The following is a 16,768-nucleotide window of genomic DNA, read 5'->3' on the forward strand; positions in this document are numbered from 1 at the left end:
AATGGTAGTAATGATGTATTCAAGTATACTATAGGAGAAGTGAAGAGAGAGTAGAAAGAAGTGCAAGTAAGAAGTTAAGAATTTAAAGATGATCATGGAGATAGAGGAAGTAAGCGACTGCGAGGCACTGCCTCTTCTCTCATTGAACCACGTGTCTCTTTTGTGCAGATCGGTGTGGGATTCCGTAAGATTCTACGAAGATGTATTGGGTTTTGTTCTTATCAAACGCCCCTCTTCTTTCAATTTCAATGGAGCTTGGTTAGTTTAATTTTTCTCTCTTTGTGTAATTACAAGTATTCATTTGATTAATTGCCATGGTGCTTTATAACACACACATACGCATATGCCTTTCGAAATGCTTACCTAAAGACTCACCAATCTGTCTCATTGGATGCAGGTTATACAATTACGGCATAGGGATACACTTGATTGAGAACCCTTCAATTGATGATTTTGACACCGTTACTGAACCACGACCTATCAATCCTAAGGACAACCACATATCCTTCCAGGTAAGGCTATTGTAAAGTAATAGTAGTCATGTTTATGAACGCTGCTTATGATTATAACAGAGCTTAATTTTAATTTGGAGGATGCAGTGCACTGATGTTGCCCTTGTGAAGAGGAGGCTTGAAGACATGGGAATGAGATATGTGACGGCCGTGGTAGAAGATGATGGAACCAGAGTTGATCAAGTGTTCTTCCATGACCCCGATGGCTACATGATCGAGTTATGCAACTGCGAGAACATTCCAATCATACCCCTCTATTCCTGCTCATTCAAGCCCAGAATGGGAAGCTTCAAGAGGGCAGCAGCAAGCACTTGTGGATTCTTGGAGACTGTCATGATGGAGAGCCTCAGCACGGACATGTTAAACTTTTCATTTTAAGCAGTTCATTAACTTTAAAAGAGAAATAAAACAAAGAGAACAACTTCTTTTTGTTTTATGAACTGTTTAAAGAACGATAATGTAATCTTTCAATTGCGCTACAGATGTTATGTTTACTGTTACTACAGATCTTATATGGTGTTATCCATGAAGAGTCTGTATAAATTTCATGGTAATTTGCAATAAAATTGTGAAATATATTGTGTGAGTTGTCTTCTTAATCCTATGTATGTTTAGCTTTTTTCATGTTTTAAATTAAAGTGAATGTGTATGGCTATGATTAAACACGAGAATAATGAAAGTTATTTATCACGAGTAAGAGTCGGTAAAGTAATTATGTCCCTAGTTTCGTATGTCAGACTTTCAAACATATCTTTTGTTAACGTATTAAGAAATAGAGTAACGTTAGGGTATAATAAGAAATTTGTTCTAATTCAGCGCTACAAGTAGATGTGAGCTTCTTACAATTCAACGTAAATGTGATTTAAATATGAGTGAGGGTAAAAAATTAGATTGTACATTATATATTGATATAAGGTAGTCACGATGTTTTTTATTATAAATATTGTAGAATTTTGATTGCATTAAACACTCACCCTTCTCAAGAAATTGATAATAATGCATAATTGATATAATTTTTACTGCATAAAGACATCCGATTCCCTCTGGATGGAGAAATTTTAGAATACTTTTGATGTATTACAATCAATTGATGCATGTATAACATGTACAATTAAATTTAATATAACCACCACTTACATGATGATTTTTAATAATCAATACACATATTGTATTATCATTTACTTATTGTATGATTGACATGTTATGTCAAATGTATTCCAAAATTTGTACTATCATTTATATGTTAATATAACCACCACTTACATGATGATTTTTTAAAATAAATACACACATATTGTACTATCATTTACTTATTGTATGACTGATATGTTATGTCAAATGCATTCCAAAATTTGTGGGATGGATAAGTAGTCTTTGGAGACTAAACAGAAAAGGGAAAATGAACCGACCAAAATAGCTAAATGATGAGATAGGCCCCATGCAAGTGTATGATATTTGGCTGGTGTCTAATGGGTAAGTGAAAATTACAAGAGTCTCTGTTAAACCTCACAAAGCCTTGAAGTTTTGTGGCCATGGCCCAAGCTTATATCAATTTTTTATTTTTTGAAACAAGCTTATATCAATTAACAATTGAACAAAGAAAGAAAGTTGACAACAGCTAGTCAGCTACAGAGCACTTTATCTTTAGCTGTGTCTTTGTTTGCGTTAATCCACATACATTGCCTCCACTCGCCGCTCCACAAGCCAGGCCCCCCGGAGTGTGCTCTAGGAGCAAGACACGAACCCCCCCAATCTCTGCTAGCTCTATGTCATCATGACAAAAAATATAGATAAGAATGCAGGCTTTTACCATGTGGGATTGATTTAGTGAGCGGTGGGTGTCTCGTTCTCGTCAGGGGTTTTGATTTATTTAGCCATGAAGCATTTGGTTATTTCAAGTGCAAGTATGAAAATAGTATAGCAAAGAAACCATGCAGATACTTTGTGATGTTTGTGAGGCTACCGCTGCTACCCTTTTCTGCCCGGCCGATGAGGCTGCTCTTTGTGCTTCATGTGACCTGAAGGTGAGTTCTTCACTTTTCCTCTCTTTCTTTCTATTTGATATATATATATATTATTGCGGCCTAGTACTTGTTTTTGGCACTTGGTTATTTGAATCAAGGTTCACGAACTAGCACCGTTCTATGATTATAAGGTAAAGAAAATTATTCAAGCAACTTTCTTTTGTACTAAGAATTGCTAGATTCCGTTGCACGTGTGCTTTATTCAAAATTACATGCATTATGTTTAACATTCGGACGATTGCGAAGAAGAAAAGTCCTACTGTCCGGTGTTATTGTCTCCGAATTCCTGAAGATCTATCTACACTGTTTGTTCCTGTCACAAACAAAAAAAATCTTGCCATGAAATGTTGTTTTCTGAAAGTGTTTGTGTTATTGGGCAGTGATAGTCATATGTAAAGTTACTGCTTAACTAGTGAATATATATCATAGCATGGTTTTAAATTATTCTTTGTAAAAGCCTTAGGGAGAATGTTTTCCCATTATCTAGATTGTATGTGGTTGTCTAAAAAGAATTATATGTGAGTTGTCGATTGGAGTTGCAGGAGCATATGAACAACAAGCTTGCCAGCAGCCATGTGCGGCATGATCTGCCTCCCAGTAGTTTTGGCAAATGTGATTTATGTGACAGGGAAAAAGGTAAGCTGTTCTATTTTGTTTCTTTTTAACTTCTGCTCTCTCTTTGTTCCCCTTGGTTATGAGGTAAGTTCAGAATTTATCCATAGTAATTTATTTGGAATTGTTTCTAAAACTTATGTTTTCTACTTTGAAATATAAATGTAGCTTTCTTGTTCTGTGAGAAAGGGGGAATGTGCATTTGTTTGACTTGTGATATGGTCTTTCACATCGGACATCCAAGGTTTCTAGTAATGAGCCAGAAAATACAGGTTCGTCCCTCATCTATGGTCAGAATTGGGTTATAATTTCCTTCTAAAGTTCCTTAGAACTTGGTCACACTGATTGTTTTGCAGTTCCCAGTTGAGGACCCTATCTGGGGTAAACCAATTTCTCGACCCTTAAACCAAGCTGAGATTAAAAAAGAGCAAAATGATCCTTTGGAAATGACAATAGGAGAGGACCAACAAAATCACAAGGTCTTTCCTACAGCAGTGGCGGATGTTAGAGCCACTAGCAAGGCCAAGAGGGGAAACAAAATGATTGATTTGAATAGGAAGCCCCGCAATCCCAAAGCAGCAGCTCCAAAATATAAGGTTAGAATCTCTCTCTTGTCCACACGTAAGGAAGTGGATCTTTAGTTTTGTATGGTTTTCAATATAATGACTTTAACTTCGGTTTCCCAAATAATTGAGCAGAATGCTCTATTTGATGTCCCAACTAATGTCTTTCAGCATCTGTAAAGGAAAGAACTTTTATTTGTTTATGTTGGCAGAAGAAGCAAACGATCGACCTGAAAGCATTACTTGCCTTGGAATGTCAGACAAGCAATCATCATCTTCAGTTTCCTTGACCGATTCTAGCAATAACACTAGCATTTATCCCATTGTCTCCCTTTGCTAGTGTAATAAATGTCAACAACGTAGTTAATTTGGTTGGTCAGATAAGACCATTAGTATATTTCCCAAAGCTAAAACTCCCAAGCAAAGGGTTTCAGTCTTGTGGTTTGTTTCGGAAGTTCTGTCTGTGCTAATGTCTCGCTAGGTTACTTGTTGACATGGCACTGTAGTGTTTGTATTTTGTGATGTTGGGTTATTATGATGATGCTTTGCATTAATGCTAATGCGATGAATCTTTAGCTATTTTCTATTTCATGTTTAGATAAGGAAATCTTCTCGGTACTCGGTATAGTTGATTGAAAAAATGCATCTTACTTTTCCTTTTTCCTGCAAAAATGGTCATTGTCAAGAGGATAAAGGATTAATATTATGTTTCTAACTTTAATTTTAGTATAGTAACTAAAATCAGAATTATTTGGCAGCTAATACAGCAGTGTTTAGCAGCCGCCATCTAGTTATATTTGATATTTAATATTCCATTTCAAAATGGCTCTGAATTAAAAATCCCATCTCATTGAAAACTTTGTATGTCAAATATAAGTATACCGAGTAATGTTTACTAGCCACTCACTACTTATATTTGATAAAATATTATTTTTCACGATAATTTTGAATTAAAATTGAAAGTCTCACCTCATGAACAAAGGTGTTGTGGTTTCAAATTCACAGTTAGTGTGGAATTTAATCATTACGTGTCAAACATAAGTGAATGAATGTGTGTCAAACATATGTGTATTTATGTTATGGTGTCGCCAAAAATTAAGTTATACGCAAAATACAAATGAGTTTTCCCAAGGAAGAATTACTTGGATGTCAAAAAAAAAAAATTATTTCTTGCAGAGTACAACTGAAATTAGCCTCTCTTTATCCGTTTCATTCTAACGTTTATGAGTAATGTTTTTGAACTTAATTTTGAAAGTACGAGAAAAAATATGCATGACAAGCACTTTATTATTCGCAATTAGAATAGTAATATTTATTACTACCTACTCACTCACTAATATTTGATAATTCATATTTTATTTCTGTTTAACTTTAGATTAAAAGGCCTCACCTCATAAACATGGAGCTTGCTACCTTACAGCTTTTGTAAAATACACCCACCTAAAACAAGTGAAATGTGTTGAAAAGTCAGAAGCAAATGCCAACTTTGCAACTGTTAGCATGAAGGCTTTGGAGAAGCAAAATCCAATTTGGTTTTTGTTAGCCGAAAAGAAAGAATGGAAAAAGGGGATGTATTGAAAATAATAATAATTATTTATTATATTTTCAATTATTTTATTCTTTGCATAGTGCCAACATTTTTCCTATAAATAGCTTAGGATTTCATTCATTTGAAATCATCCCAAAATTGTTAAGCTTATAAGTTTTTAAGCTTTTGAGAGAAGTGAGAGAAGTGTGTCTGGGGAATTTATCTTTCCTGCAGAGTGTGAGAGTACTGGGTATATATGAGTTTCTGGAAAGTGAGATTCGTTACTCAAATATTGTATTCTATTAATTGTTAAATAAACAATTATTTTTTCTTACTTCCGTGGATGTAGGTTTAATTACCGAACAACGTAAATTCTTGTGTCCTTTATTTTTCAGTAATTTTTTGGTGTGCTTGATTCCTCATTCCGCGCACAAGTGGTATCAGAGCCGACGGTTCGTACTTGGGGGGATACGGTACTGTTCACGTATACGAAACTATTTTCGTATACGGTACTGTTCACGAATACGGTGGAGACGGCCACTTGTACTTGGGAGACATTCTATTGTAAGTAGTGTGTATTTTTGCATGTTTAGGAAAGTTCTGTCAACAAAGGCGATAAGAGTCTAAGGATTCTGATTTTTAATTGGGACTGAGTTCCCGTCCAGTTTTCTGGGAACTTTCCTGGTGCATTTATTCACGCGAAATTAACATCATAGAGGCTGTTTTTCAAGTGGAAATAGTTCGTTGAAAAAATGGTAGAAGGTGAAACTTCCAGAATTGGGGAGAGATCTACCGAGACTATTTCAGGAGACACTTCAGATGGGAGGCGAGATTTGTCAAATCGCTATTCAGCACCTGTTATAGGAGGCCAGAAGATCGATGTTGAAAAGTTTGATGGGAAAATCAACTTCGGCATGTGGAGGCGCGAAGTTATGGATGCCCTTATTCAAATCGATCTCGATGTTGTCCTGAAAAATAAAAGACACTTGTATGATGAAGAAATTTAGGATCGTATGAACGAGAAAGCATGTGGTCAGATCAGATCTTGTTTGACCAAGGAGGTGAAATACTTGGTGAAAGATGAGGAGTGTGCAGCGACTTTGTGGCGTACATTGGAAGAGAAGTACCTGGTGAAAAGTCCTGAAAATCGTCTTCATGCAATGAGCCAAGTATATGGCTTTGGAATGAAGTATGGGGTGTCAATGCACGATCATGTTTTAAGATTTGAAAAGTTACTTGCTGATTTGAAGAATCTTGATGAAGATATTAAAGATGAAGTCAAGGCTATGATTCTGTTACACTCACTACCAGAGGAATATAGCCATTTTGTGACTACTTTGATATATGGGAAGAGTGTGATCGTCTTTAAAGATGTTTGCACAGCATTGACTAGTTTGGAGATTCGAAATAATGATAAAAATTCTGAACGAGCATCGTCTGAAGCTTTGGTGAGCAGAGATTGGGCGATGGAGATACAGAAGAAGCGTGGTGGAAAGAATTCCCGATCCAAATCGAGAAGCAGAAATATAGTTCGAGATGAGTGTGCCTTTTGTCATGAAAAGGGCCATTAGAGAAAAGATTGTCCAAAGGCTCAAAAGAGAGATGGGAAGAAACCAGCAGCAGCAAACATGGCACGGAAAGATGAGAACTCTGATTATTCACTAAGTATTACTCATGCAGCATATGTGGCTAGTTCGAGTGAGTGGATACTTGATACTGGAGCAGCCTATCATTTGTGTCCTATTAAGGAATGGTTTACGGATTTTCGTAATCTGGAATCCGGTGCAGTTATGATGGGGAATAATCAACCTTGTCGCACAATGGGGATAGGAACAATTCGGCTCAAAATGTTTGATGGAATGATCAGAGAACTCAAAGATGTTAGATTTGTTCCAGAGATAAAGAAAAATCTAATTTTTGTGGGTGCTTTGGAAGCTAAAGGTTACAAAGTTACCATTGAAGATGGCACAATGAAGTTTACACATGGGGTTATGGTGATTCTGCAAGGGGTTCGGCGTCACAATCTGTACTATTTGAAGGGAGGTACAACTGATGAAGCAAATGTTGTTGAGGCGCACAGTGACACCACCAAGCTATGGCATGTACGACTGGGACATGCAGGAGAGAAGTCTTTGTAAACTCTGATGAGGCATGGACTCTTAAAAGGTACCAAAACCTGTAAATTAAATTTATGTGAGCATTGTGTAGTAGGCAAGAAAACAAGGGTCAAGTTTGGTACAGCTAATCACGATACTCGTGAGATCCTTGAATATGTTCATAGTGATGTATGGGGACCAACCAAGACTGCATCAATTGGTGGAAGCCATTATTTTGTTATATTTGTTGATGATTTCTCTAGACGTGTATGGGTGTACACCATGCGAGCAAAAGATGAGGTTCTAGAGATTTTCGTGAAGTGGAAGAAATTGGTGGAGACTCAAACTGGCAGAAAGATCAAAGTATTACGATCTGATAATGATGGTGAATATACTTCTGATCCATTCTTGCAAGTATGCCAGAACGAGGGTATTAAAAGACATTTCACGGTGAGACATACTCCGCAACAGAACGGTGTGGCTAAGCGTATGAATCGTACTTTACTGGAGAAGGTACGATGTATGTTATCTAATGCTGGTTTAGATAAAAAGTTTTGGGCTGAAACTGTGAGCTACTCAAGTCACTTGATAAATCGGTTGCCTTCTACTGCAATTGGAAGTAAAACTCCTATGGAAATGTGGTCTGGAAAGCATGCACAAGGAAAGCATGCACAAGACTATGATTCCCTTCATGTATTCGGTGTCCAACTTATTATCATGTCAAAGATGGTAAACTGGATCCTCGTGTTAGAAAATCTATCTTTGTGGGATTCAAAGGTGGAGTAAAGTGCTTCAAGCTTTGGGATCTCGAAGACAAAAAGTTTGTGTGTAGCAGAGATGTCACATTTGATGAAGCTTCAATGATAAAAGCTTCAAGTTCTCAGCAGGTGGAGAACAATACCACAGAGGTATTGCAGCGGGTGGAGTTTGATGCAACTCCATATGTACCAGTTAGTTCTACATCAAATAATGGTTCAACTATGGAGGTGACACCTAAAGTTGAAGAAGAGGTTGTTTCTTCTGATGTCCCACAAAATGAAGAAACAATTGATGATGTAGATAATGATGATTTTATAGCAACAAGGAGGCCAAGAAGAGAGATAAAGAAACCCGAATGGCTTACTAAAGATATGGTGGTAGCTTATGCACTTCCAGTTATTGGTGATGACATCCCACATACTTTCGGTGAAGCATTACGCAGCAATGAAAGTGATCAGTGGAAGCTAGCTATGGAGGAGGAGATGAAATCTCTCCATCAAAACCAGACTTGGGAACTTGTAAAGTTACCAAAGGGGAAAATGGCTATTGGCAATAAATGGGTCTACACCAAAAAGCAAGGATCTCCGAATCAAACAACTCCTCGATACAAGGCAAGGCTCGTGGCAAAAGGTTTTGCTCAAAAGGAAGGTATTGACTACAATGAAGTTTTCTCTCCAGTTGTAAAACATACTTCCATTTGTATCCTACTTGCCTTAGTTACAGAATATGAGTTAGAGTTGGCTCAGCTGGATGTTAAGACGGCGTTCTTACATGGAAATTTGGAGGAGGAAATCTATATGATTCAGCCTTGTGGTTTTAGAGTTGCTGAAAAGGAGAATCATGTGTGTAGGTAGGGGTGGGCATTTTACCCGACCCGATAAATTTCGGGTTCGGGTCGGATCGGGTCGGGATCGAAACCCGATCGGTTTGAAATTTACAAACCCGATCGGGTTGTGATCGGTTCGGGTCAAACCCGACCCGATCTGAATACCCGATCGGGTTCTTAAAAAAAAAAAAATGTACTGACCCGAATTGACCTGATTTCAATCGACCCGAACTGACCCGAACTGACCCAAATTGACCCGAACTGACCCGATTTCAACCGACCCGAATTGACCCGAATTGACCCGAACTAACCCAAATTGACCCGAACTCAATTCTACCCATTTTAAACCCAACCCGATCCAACTCGAACATAACCCGAATTAATGACCCGACCCGAACCGATCCGAACTATATTCGGGTCGGTTCGGGTCGGGTCATTAATTCGGGTTATGTTCGGATTGTTCCTTGTCTAACCCGAACAACCCGAAACCCGATTGGGTTGACCCGAACCCGACCCGAACCCGATTTTGCCCACCCCTATGTGTAGGTTGATTAAATCTTTGTACGGATTGAAGTAATCGCCAAGGCAGTGGTACAAAAGATTTGATCAATTTATACAAGGGCAGAAATTCACCAGAAGTGAACACGATCATTGTGTTTACTTTAGAAGACTACCAGATGGAGCTTTCATCTATTTGTTACTCTATGTCGACGATATGCTTATAGCTTCGAAGAATAGAGATGAGATCGAAAGATTAAAGAAGCAGCTGACTTCTGAGTTCGAGATGAAAGACTTGGGTGATGCACAAAGAATACTTGGGATGGAGATTCATAGAGACAAGAAGAATGGGAGTGTATGGTTGACTCAAAAGTCTTATTTGAAGAAAGTGCTAGAAAGGTTCGGTATGGATGACAAAACTAAACCGGTATGTACACCTCTAGCTCCTCATTTCAAATTAAGCTCTTTTTCATGTCCTAGATCTCAAGAGGAGCGCGATTACATGGCTCGTGTTCCATATGCTAGTGCTGTGGGTAGTCTTATGTATGCTATGGTATGCACAAGGCCCGATATATCTCAAGCAGTGAGCATGGTTAGTAGATACATGCACAATCCGGGTAAAAATCAATGGCTTGCGGTGAAGTGAATTCTCCGATATCTGTATGGGACAGTTGATGTTGGGTTATTGTTCAAGAAGGATTGTGGTCAACAGTGTGTTGGGTATTGTGATTCTGATTTCGCTGGAGACCTTGACAAGCGAAGATCAACAACAGGCTACGTATTCACATTAGGTGGAGGTCCGGTTAGCTGAAGGTCGATTCTACAATCGACAATTGCTCTGTCCACTACGGAAGCAGAGTATATGGCAGCAACTGAAGCTGTAAAAGAAGCTATCTGGTTGAAAGGCTTGTTAGGTGATTTGGGAGTAATCTAGGAGAATATTGTGGTCTTCTGTGATAATCAAAGTGTGATATTCCTTGCGAAGAATCAAACATATCACGCTCGGACGAAGCACATAGATGTGAAATATCATTATGTGAGAGAGATTATCGAGAGCGGTATTGTGTTGTTGAGAAAGATCGATACCAAAGATAATCCATCAGATATGTTGACGAAGGTAGTTTCTGGAGTTAAGTTTCAACATTGCTTGAAATTAATTCAAATCCTTCGATTGTGTTAAGATATGTCCTTTGGGAATTATGAACTACGGTTGGCTTGATCCCAAATTTTGGGTACGTAGGCAGTCGGATAGATGCAGCCAATGTGGATCCTATTGAGGATCATGTGAGGGATGAAGTTTGGCGGATCATTGTCAATCGGCTCAGATTTGGATAAATTTTCGCTGAGGTGGAGAATTGTTGAAAAGTCAGAAGCAAAATCCAATTTGGTTTTTGTTAGCCGAAAAGAAAGAATGGAAAAAAGGGGATGTATTGAAAATAATAATAATTATTTATTATATTTTTAATTATTTTATTCTTTGCATAGTGTCAACATTTTTCCTATAAATAGCTTAGGATTTCATTCATTTGAAATCATCCCAAAATTGTTAAGCTTATAAGTTTCTAAGCTTTTGAGAGAAGTGAGAGAAGTGTGTCTGGGGAATTTATCTTTCCTGCAGAGTGTGAGAGTACTGGGTATATATGGGTTTCTGAAAAGTGAGATTCGTTACTCAAATATTGTATTCTATTAATTGTTAAATAAACAATTATTTTTTCTTGCCTCCGTGAATGTAGGTTTAATTACCGAACCACGTAAATTCTTGTGTCCTTTATTTTTCAGTAATTTTTTAGTGCGCTTGATTCCGCATTCTGCGCACAACAAAATGAAGGTGAGGCACACTCCATTTTTATTATTTTAACATTTATTTTGAACTATTATCTAAAATGTAGTTGTATTAAATTTAACTAAACCTATTATACAATCATTGTTGGTTATATTACCTACTACGTATCCCCCCAAAAAAAAAAAAATCTATCTCAGGAAGGATTGGTGAATCCTTCATTGTTCTGTGTAACGCTTGAGCTTCTACTTAGTTTGGTTAAATGGCTGCAATGAAAGTGAAATGCTCCAAAAAAGCTTAGGCCCTCTGTTTGCAAAAAAATAAATAATTAAAAATTAAAAAATGGGTAAAACTGAAGACTTTGTCTTTTATGAATGGATTGATATGATTTATTTGGGCTTTGGCCTCTATTTATATGCCAGATCGCTAGGCCCAGTTTTCATTCCAATTTACCATAATCTTGAATTACCTCCAGATTTACACGCATCCTTTTGCATTAATTAGAGTTATGTTTATATCCCATTGACGAATTTAAGGATGAAAAGCTTTTTTGAATATGAAAAAAAGTTCTAAATCTAAATTAAATATTCTGGATTTGACATGTATTAGACATAAAACTACTTCGAGTATTTTAATATAATAATATAATAATTTACAAAAGTCTGATCTTAAATAAAATTTTATCGATCTTCATTAAAGACCCAAAAAGTATAAAAAGAAGTATCATATTTTTTAATGAAAGAAAATATCAAATTAAAAATAAGAATAATAAATAAAATTTTAATTAAATAATATGTTAAGTAAAATATTCACTCACTGATATTATATTGATGTATTATTATTGTAAAAATAAAACAATAGAAGCGAGCGTACATGATTTTCAATGTAAATTAAATTGCATTGCATACGTGTCAGCTAAATCGTGTTTACTTAAAATCACCGAACATCAAACCACGTGTGAAGTAAAGCAAATGCAAAAAGTTATTACCAGTACATTCCGCTAAGCAATTGGAAGCGATGGCTATGGAACGGAACTAGCTTCCATCTACAGGAGTAAGTGGGAAACTGGAAACTGGATACAAAACGAACACAGACACATCTCGTTCATTCTGCGGTGAGACCAAAAAATAAATAAATGGAAGCTCTGTCGGTGAAGCCGCCGTCTTGGTCGACGGTCATGTTATTCGTCTTATCGATGTTATTGAGCATCTCCAATGGGCTAATGCCACCTGTCACGATGCTTAACAAATTGTCTGGCAGCACCAATTACTTGACCACCAATCAACTCTGGTTCAATCAGACTCTCGATCATTTCTCACCTTATGTAACCGCCCCCTCTCTCTCCCTATTCCTCTAAAGTTATTCATATTTCCTAAATTCCATTTTTCTCTTTTCTTCCCCATTTTTTTTTATATGTATGTATCTCTGAATATGCTGAATCAGTCGATAGTTTAATTTTTCCATTATTTTTTTTGACAGCAGTAGATTTTTTAAAATCCTCCTGATAAATTATTAAATGAAGCATTTTTTTTTTTAAATTTTGGTATAGAAATGTAAAATTAATGTAAATTTGGCTTAATCATACTTAGTTAGCATTGTTAATTGCAGGATCACCGTTGGTTTGAGCAGCGATATTATGAATTACTTGACCACTTTCGATCTCCGGATGGACCTATTTTTTTGAGGATTTGTGGTGAATATACTTGCGATGGCATACCAAATGATTATCTTGCTGTAAGTTTTAATTTTATCCTTAACTAATATAATTAAAAAATAAAATAAAATGAACATTCATGGTTATTGTTGAGTGGCTAGAATAGTTTGAGGAATATTTGGACATATGTATCATTGGGCAGGTTCTCGCAAAGAAGTTTGGAGCGGCTGTGGTTTCACTTGAACATCGTTACTATGGGAAGAGCTCACCATTTGAATCATTATCGACAGAAAATTTGAAATATCTTTCATCTAAGCAGGCACTCTTTGACTTGGCCATTTTCCGACAGCGTTATCAGGCTAGTGCTTTTTAATCAATGTGAATGTAAAATTCACTTTTCACCTAAAGTTTTAGCTGTTGCCAAGTCAGATTTTGTAAGTTCTGTTTTATTTTTTTTCTGCATATGTTCTTCTTGGATATAATTTCAAATTTGCAGTCAAGCAGCCCTCTGTTTTGATTGAACATTTTTCTTTTGAGTTTGTTCCGTGCATGCATTCAGTTCATAGTATATAGAGTACACACACACATAAAAATTATTTCTCATTAATGGTAGCTTGCAATTATGTATGTGGAACAGGATGTAGAGTCTTGATCATCTTTCTTTTGGCTACTAATTCTTATTTCATGGCAAGATTTCATTTGTTCGCAAGTAGCGTTGCTAAATGGAGTCTCTTTAGTTTTATATTCTTTATCTCCTCTCGTTTGTGGATAATTTGTATAATTGTAATATTCACCAAAATCTTAATTCCTACCGAATCCGTCATTTTGTTTGATTAAACATTATCTTTCAGGAATCTTTAAACCTGAAGCTCAAAAGAGGAGATGCTGAGAATACGTGGTTTGTTTTTGGTATTTCATATCCTGGAGCCCTTAGTGCATGGTTTCGTCTCAAATTTCCTCATCTAACGTGTGGAAGTCTTGCAAGTTCTGCAGTCGTTCAGGCAATTTACAACTTCACTGAATTTGATCAGCAGGTAGAGACAGGCCTAAGTTGACCAAATACACATTTAATAAAATGATATATTGTAAATTTGTACTTGAATGCTTTACTTTTTAATTTAAATCTTCTATAAGCTGCTCTCTTTTGAGCTTAAGACTTAGTTTGCAAAATTGGCCTTAGTTTGATTCTTTTGCACTGAGTTTGGATCTTATTTCCTTCCGCCAGATTGGTGTCTCAGCTGGCCCTGAATGCAAAGCTGCACTACAGGAAACTACTCAACTTGTCGAACAGAGGCTTGCATCAAATGCAAAAGCTGTGAAGACAATGTTCGATGCAGCTGAGGTTTGATTTCCGTTTCCTGGCTATAACTATAATGCGCCTAAAGCATGAAGCTATGAGGAAGCTTTCACACATTATTCTGGATGTTGACACTAGTGATATGATTGCAGCTTGAGATAGAGGGTGATTTCCTGTATTTTCTGGCAGATGCAGCAGTTACAGCGGTGAGCTTGGTTTCGCATTCAATTCTGTTGCTTAATTCTTATTTTTCACATTAATAAATCTTGAAGTTAAATTTTCAGTTTCAATATGGAAATCCAGATAAACTGTGCACCCCACTTGTTGAAGCTAAGAATGCTGGAGAGGATTTGGTGGTATGCTTCTGTTACTATTATCCATCTGTTTTGTTTTCTTTTTCCATGTATTTTTATTGGGTAAAATAGAACCAAAACTATGCAGATGGTGATTCACTAGTTATTGGTTGATCTTATAATAACAAACTATTTACATTTTGATCATGGTTTATTTATTGGATCATTTTGTATTTGTAAGTTCTTTTTGTTGGTTAAAATTACTTTTCTTCTTGGTGCCAGCCAGCACTGGCCATGTACACTGGTTAAAAGTTAAGTGAGATGCAATCTTTGCATCATGTCCATATCTTTTTTTTTTTTTTATCCAGCTTGAAATGAGATGGAATGAGACTATTCAGCTTGATGTTTAGATTGGCCATGTAGCAGGTTACCAATATGTCTTTATCATTATTCTTTAAGTTATGCATGTATCAAAAACACTGTTCACATTCATGCTGTCATATCATGCTGCATTATTTGTAGAGTGATATGTCCTTAGTTGTGATTTAGGTCTTACTGTCTTAGTTAATCCTTATTAATCAATAAAGAAAAAGATTTAGTTTTCTTGAGTATTTTAGTTCTTTTTGGGGTTCAGTTACTATTAGTATTACTAATAAATCATGCTTGACTTTGTAATTTAGTTGTTATGCCATTATACTGTAATTTCCAGCATTTCTTCTATCGATGAACTAAGATGCCTTTATTATCTTATTCTAGTTAGTAGCTGTCATCATTTTTTTAGTGGCATTTTCTGTAATGCAGGATGCATATGCCAAATTCGTCAAAGAGTATTACCTTGGAAGTTTTGGTGCCAGTGTTCAGACATACAATCAGAAACGCTTGAAGAATACTGCTGTTACTGATCAGAGCGCTGATCGGTTGTGGTGGTTCCAAGTTTGCACTGAAGTTGCATTTTTTCAAGTGGCACCTGCAAATGATAGCGTTCGCTCTTCAAAAGTGGATACAAGGCATGTCTTTCTTTTATATTTCATTACATGTATTCTATTGTTCACCTTTTTTTCAAAAAAAATTATATTATGTTTGTACTTTCTGTAGCTTACCATGTGGATTCTCCTGTGCCCTTTTGATGGTTTATCTTTTCTTCTTGACTAATTCTATAGATGGTTGCTTGTATGTGACAGATATCATCTGGACCTTTGCAAGAATGTCTTTGGAGAGGGCATCTATCCTGATGTTGATTCAACAAACATATACTATGGAGGAACAAAAATTGCTGGTACAGACATTAACCTTCCATTCTTTATCTTGGAATGTTTAACAGATTTTTTTTTTCCATTTATTTTTTGTTTCTCTCCTAGTTCACATGTTCTTGTGAACTCTTTTAATTTGTAGGTTCGAAAATCGTTTTCACTAATGGCTCACAGGATCCCTGGCGTCATGCATCCAAACAAACTTCATCTCCAGATAGTAAGTATTTTATGATAATTTTTAGAACAAAATAAATAAAGATGAAAACACATTATACATGCGGTGCTGTAGCACATAATAAATCAAGTGCCTTCTTTTAAGCCACTCTATGGCTCACCTTGTCATGTGGGCATAAATTTTTCAAGTGGTGATCGACAATAAGCTTATGAGTATCTATCCTGCCATAATGTGAATTGAATTATATGCCATTTGCCCTCTTCAGCATTGATCTTTTCTGAACCACATTTCTAACATGTGATTATTTATGTCCATGTATATTTCCAATGTAGCAAATTTAATGATTTATACTATGATTACCTCCATATTAGTCTGAGAATTTGTCATACATGACCAATTTAATTAACTTGTTATGTAGAAGTATTGTCCAGTATGATAGCAGATTAGCAGTTGGACAACTGACAATGGAGTCCTTTTCTTTCTTTATTTCTTTCAATTTCATTTTTTTCCCACTATTTTACTAATATTCCTCATTTGAAAATTTTCCAGTGCCTTCATACCTCATCACATGTCATAACTGTGGTCATGGAACTGATTTGCGAGGATGTCCCCAATCCCCTTTAACCCCTGAAGGTATATAATTTGCAATTGACTTTTATACTTCTACTCACAGAAAGCACTTTACCCGATCAGAAGTTTGTCACAGAAATATAAGTTACGATTTCCTAAATTATAAGTGAATAGCATGATGTCTGACCTGTTTGGAATTATGTTGAAGGAAAACACCACCTGAGAACTTCAATATGAATTGAGTTCATTCCTTGCTGTATTTTCTTTGTAGTTTTGGCTTTTGTCCTTGCATAAATATGGAATGCCTTTATTGTTTTATTCCCCCCCCCCC

At 36.3% G+C, this 16,768-nt stretch overlaps 3 protein-coding genes across 8 annotated transcripts in view; all 3 read left to right on the plus strand.

The window, feature by feature from the left end:
• LOC18036276 (metallothiol transferase FosB) lies at positions 1-1,093 on the plus strand. Its single transcript, XM_006425469.2, has 3 exons — positions 1-258; positions 398-512; positions 600-1,093. Exons 1-3 carry the CDS (start codon positions 89-91, stop codon positions 888-890), a joined length of 576 nt encoding a protein of 191 aa, XP_006425532.1. The 5' UTR covers positions 1-88; the 3' UTR covers positions 891-1,093.
• A 1,023-nt stretch (positions 1,094-2,116) lies between these two features.
• LOC18037582 (B-box zinc finger protein 18) lies at positions 2,117-4,297 on the plus strand. Of its 3 annotated transcripts, XM_006425474.2 has the most exons (6): positions 2,140-2,536; positions 2,635-2,667; positions 3,079-3,172; positions 3,317-3,420; positions 3,505-3,744; positions 3,924-4,297. In XM_006425474.2, the coding sequence occupies exons 1-6, from the start codon at positions 2,444-2,446 to the stop codon at positions 3,999-4,001; spliced, it is 642 nt and encodes a 213-aa protein (XP_006425537.1). In that variant the 5' UTR covers positions 2,140-2,443; the 3' UTR covers positions 4,002-4,297. The 3 variants fall into 3 exon arrangements, with proteins under 3 accessions (XP_006425536.1, XP_006425537.1, XP_024035770.1); XM_006425473.2 differs by lacking the exon at positions 2,635-2,667 and having other exon boundaries at positions 2,117-2,536; XM_024180002.1 differs by lacking the exon at positions 2,635-2,667 and having other exon boundaries at positions 3,883-4,297.
• A 7,845-nt stretch (positions 4,298-12,142) lies between these two features.
• LOC18037190 (probable serine protease EDA2) overlaps positions 12,143-16,768 on the plus strand; it is a 5,544-nt gene continuing 918 nt past the window's right edge. Inside the window, exons 1-11 of one of the 4 annotated variants that reach the window (XM_006425476.2) lie at positions 12,144-12,522; positions 12,807-12,932; positions 13,055-13,210; positions 13,704-13,886; positions 14,078-14,194; positions 14,302-14,355; positions 14,434-14,505; positions 15,244-15,449; positions 15,624-15,718; positions 15,835-15,909; positions 16,417-16,500. In XM_006425476.2, the coding sequence (XP_006425539.2) occupies positions 12,334-12,522; positions 12,807-12,932; positions 13,055-13,210; positions 13,704-13,886; positions 14,078-14,194; positions 14,302-14,355; positions 14,434-14,505; positions 15,244-15,449; positions 15,624-15,718; positions 15,835-15,909; positions 16,417-16,500 (1,357 nt within the window). In that variant the 5' untranslated portion in view covers positions 12,144-12,333. Of the gene's footprint in view, positions 12,523-12,806; positions 12,933-13,054; positions 13,211-13,703; positions 13,887-14,077; positions 14,195-14,301; positions 14,356-14,433; positions 14,506-15,243; positions 15,450-15,623; positions 15,719-15,834; positions 15,910-16,416; positions 16,501-16,768 lie in introns of all 4 variants that reach the window. The other 3 variants (XM_006425475.2, XM_024180496.1, XM_024180497.1) reach the window with 3 other exon arrangements.

The sequence above is a fragment of the Citrus clementina genome, unplaced genomic scaffold (genome assembly GCF_000493195.1).
Source record: "Citrus clementina cultivar Clemenules unplaced genomic scaffold, Citrus_clementina_v1.0 scaffold_7, whole genome shotgun sequence".
NCBI lineage: Eukaryota > Viridiplantae > Streptophyta > Magnoliopsida > Sapindales > Rutaceae > Citrus > Citrus x clementina.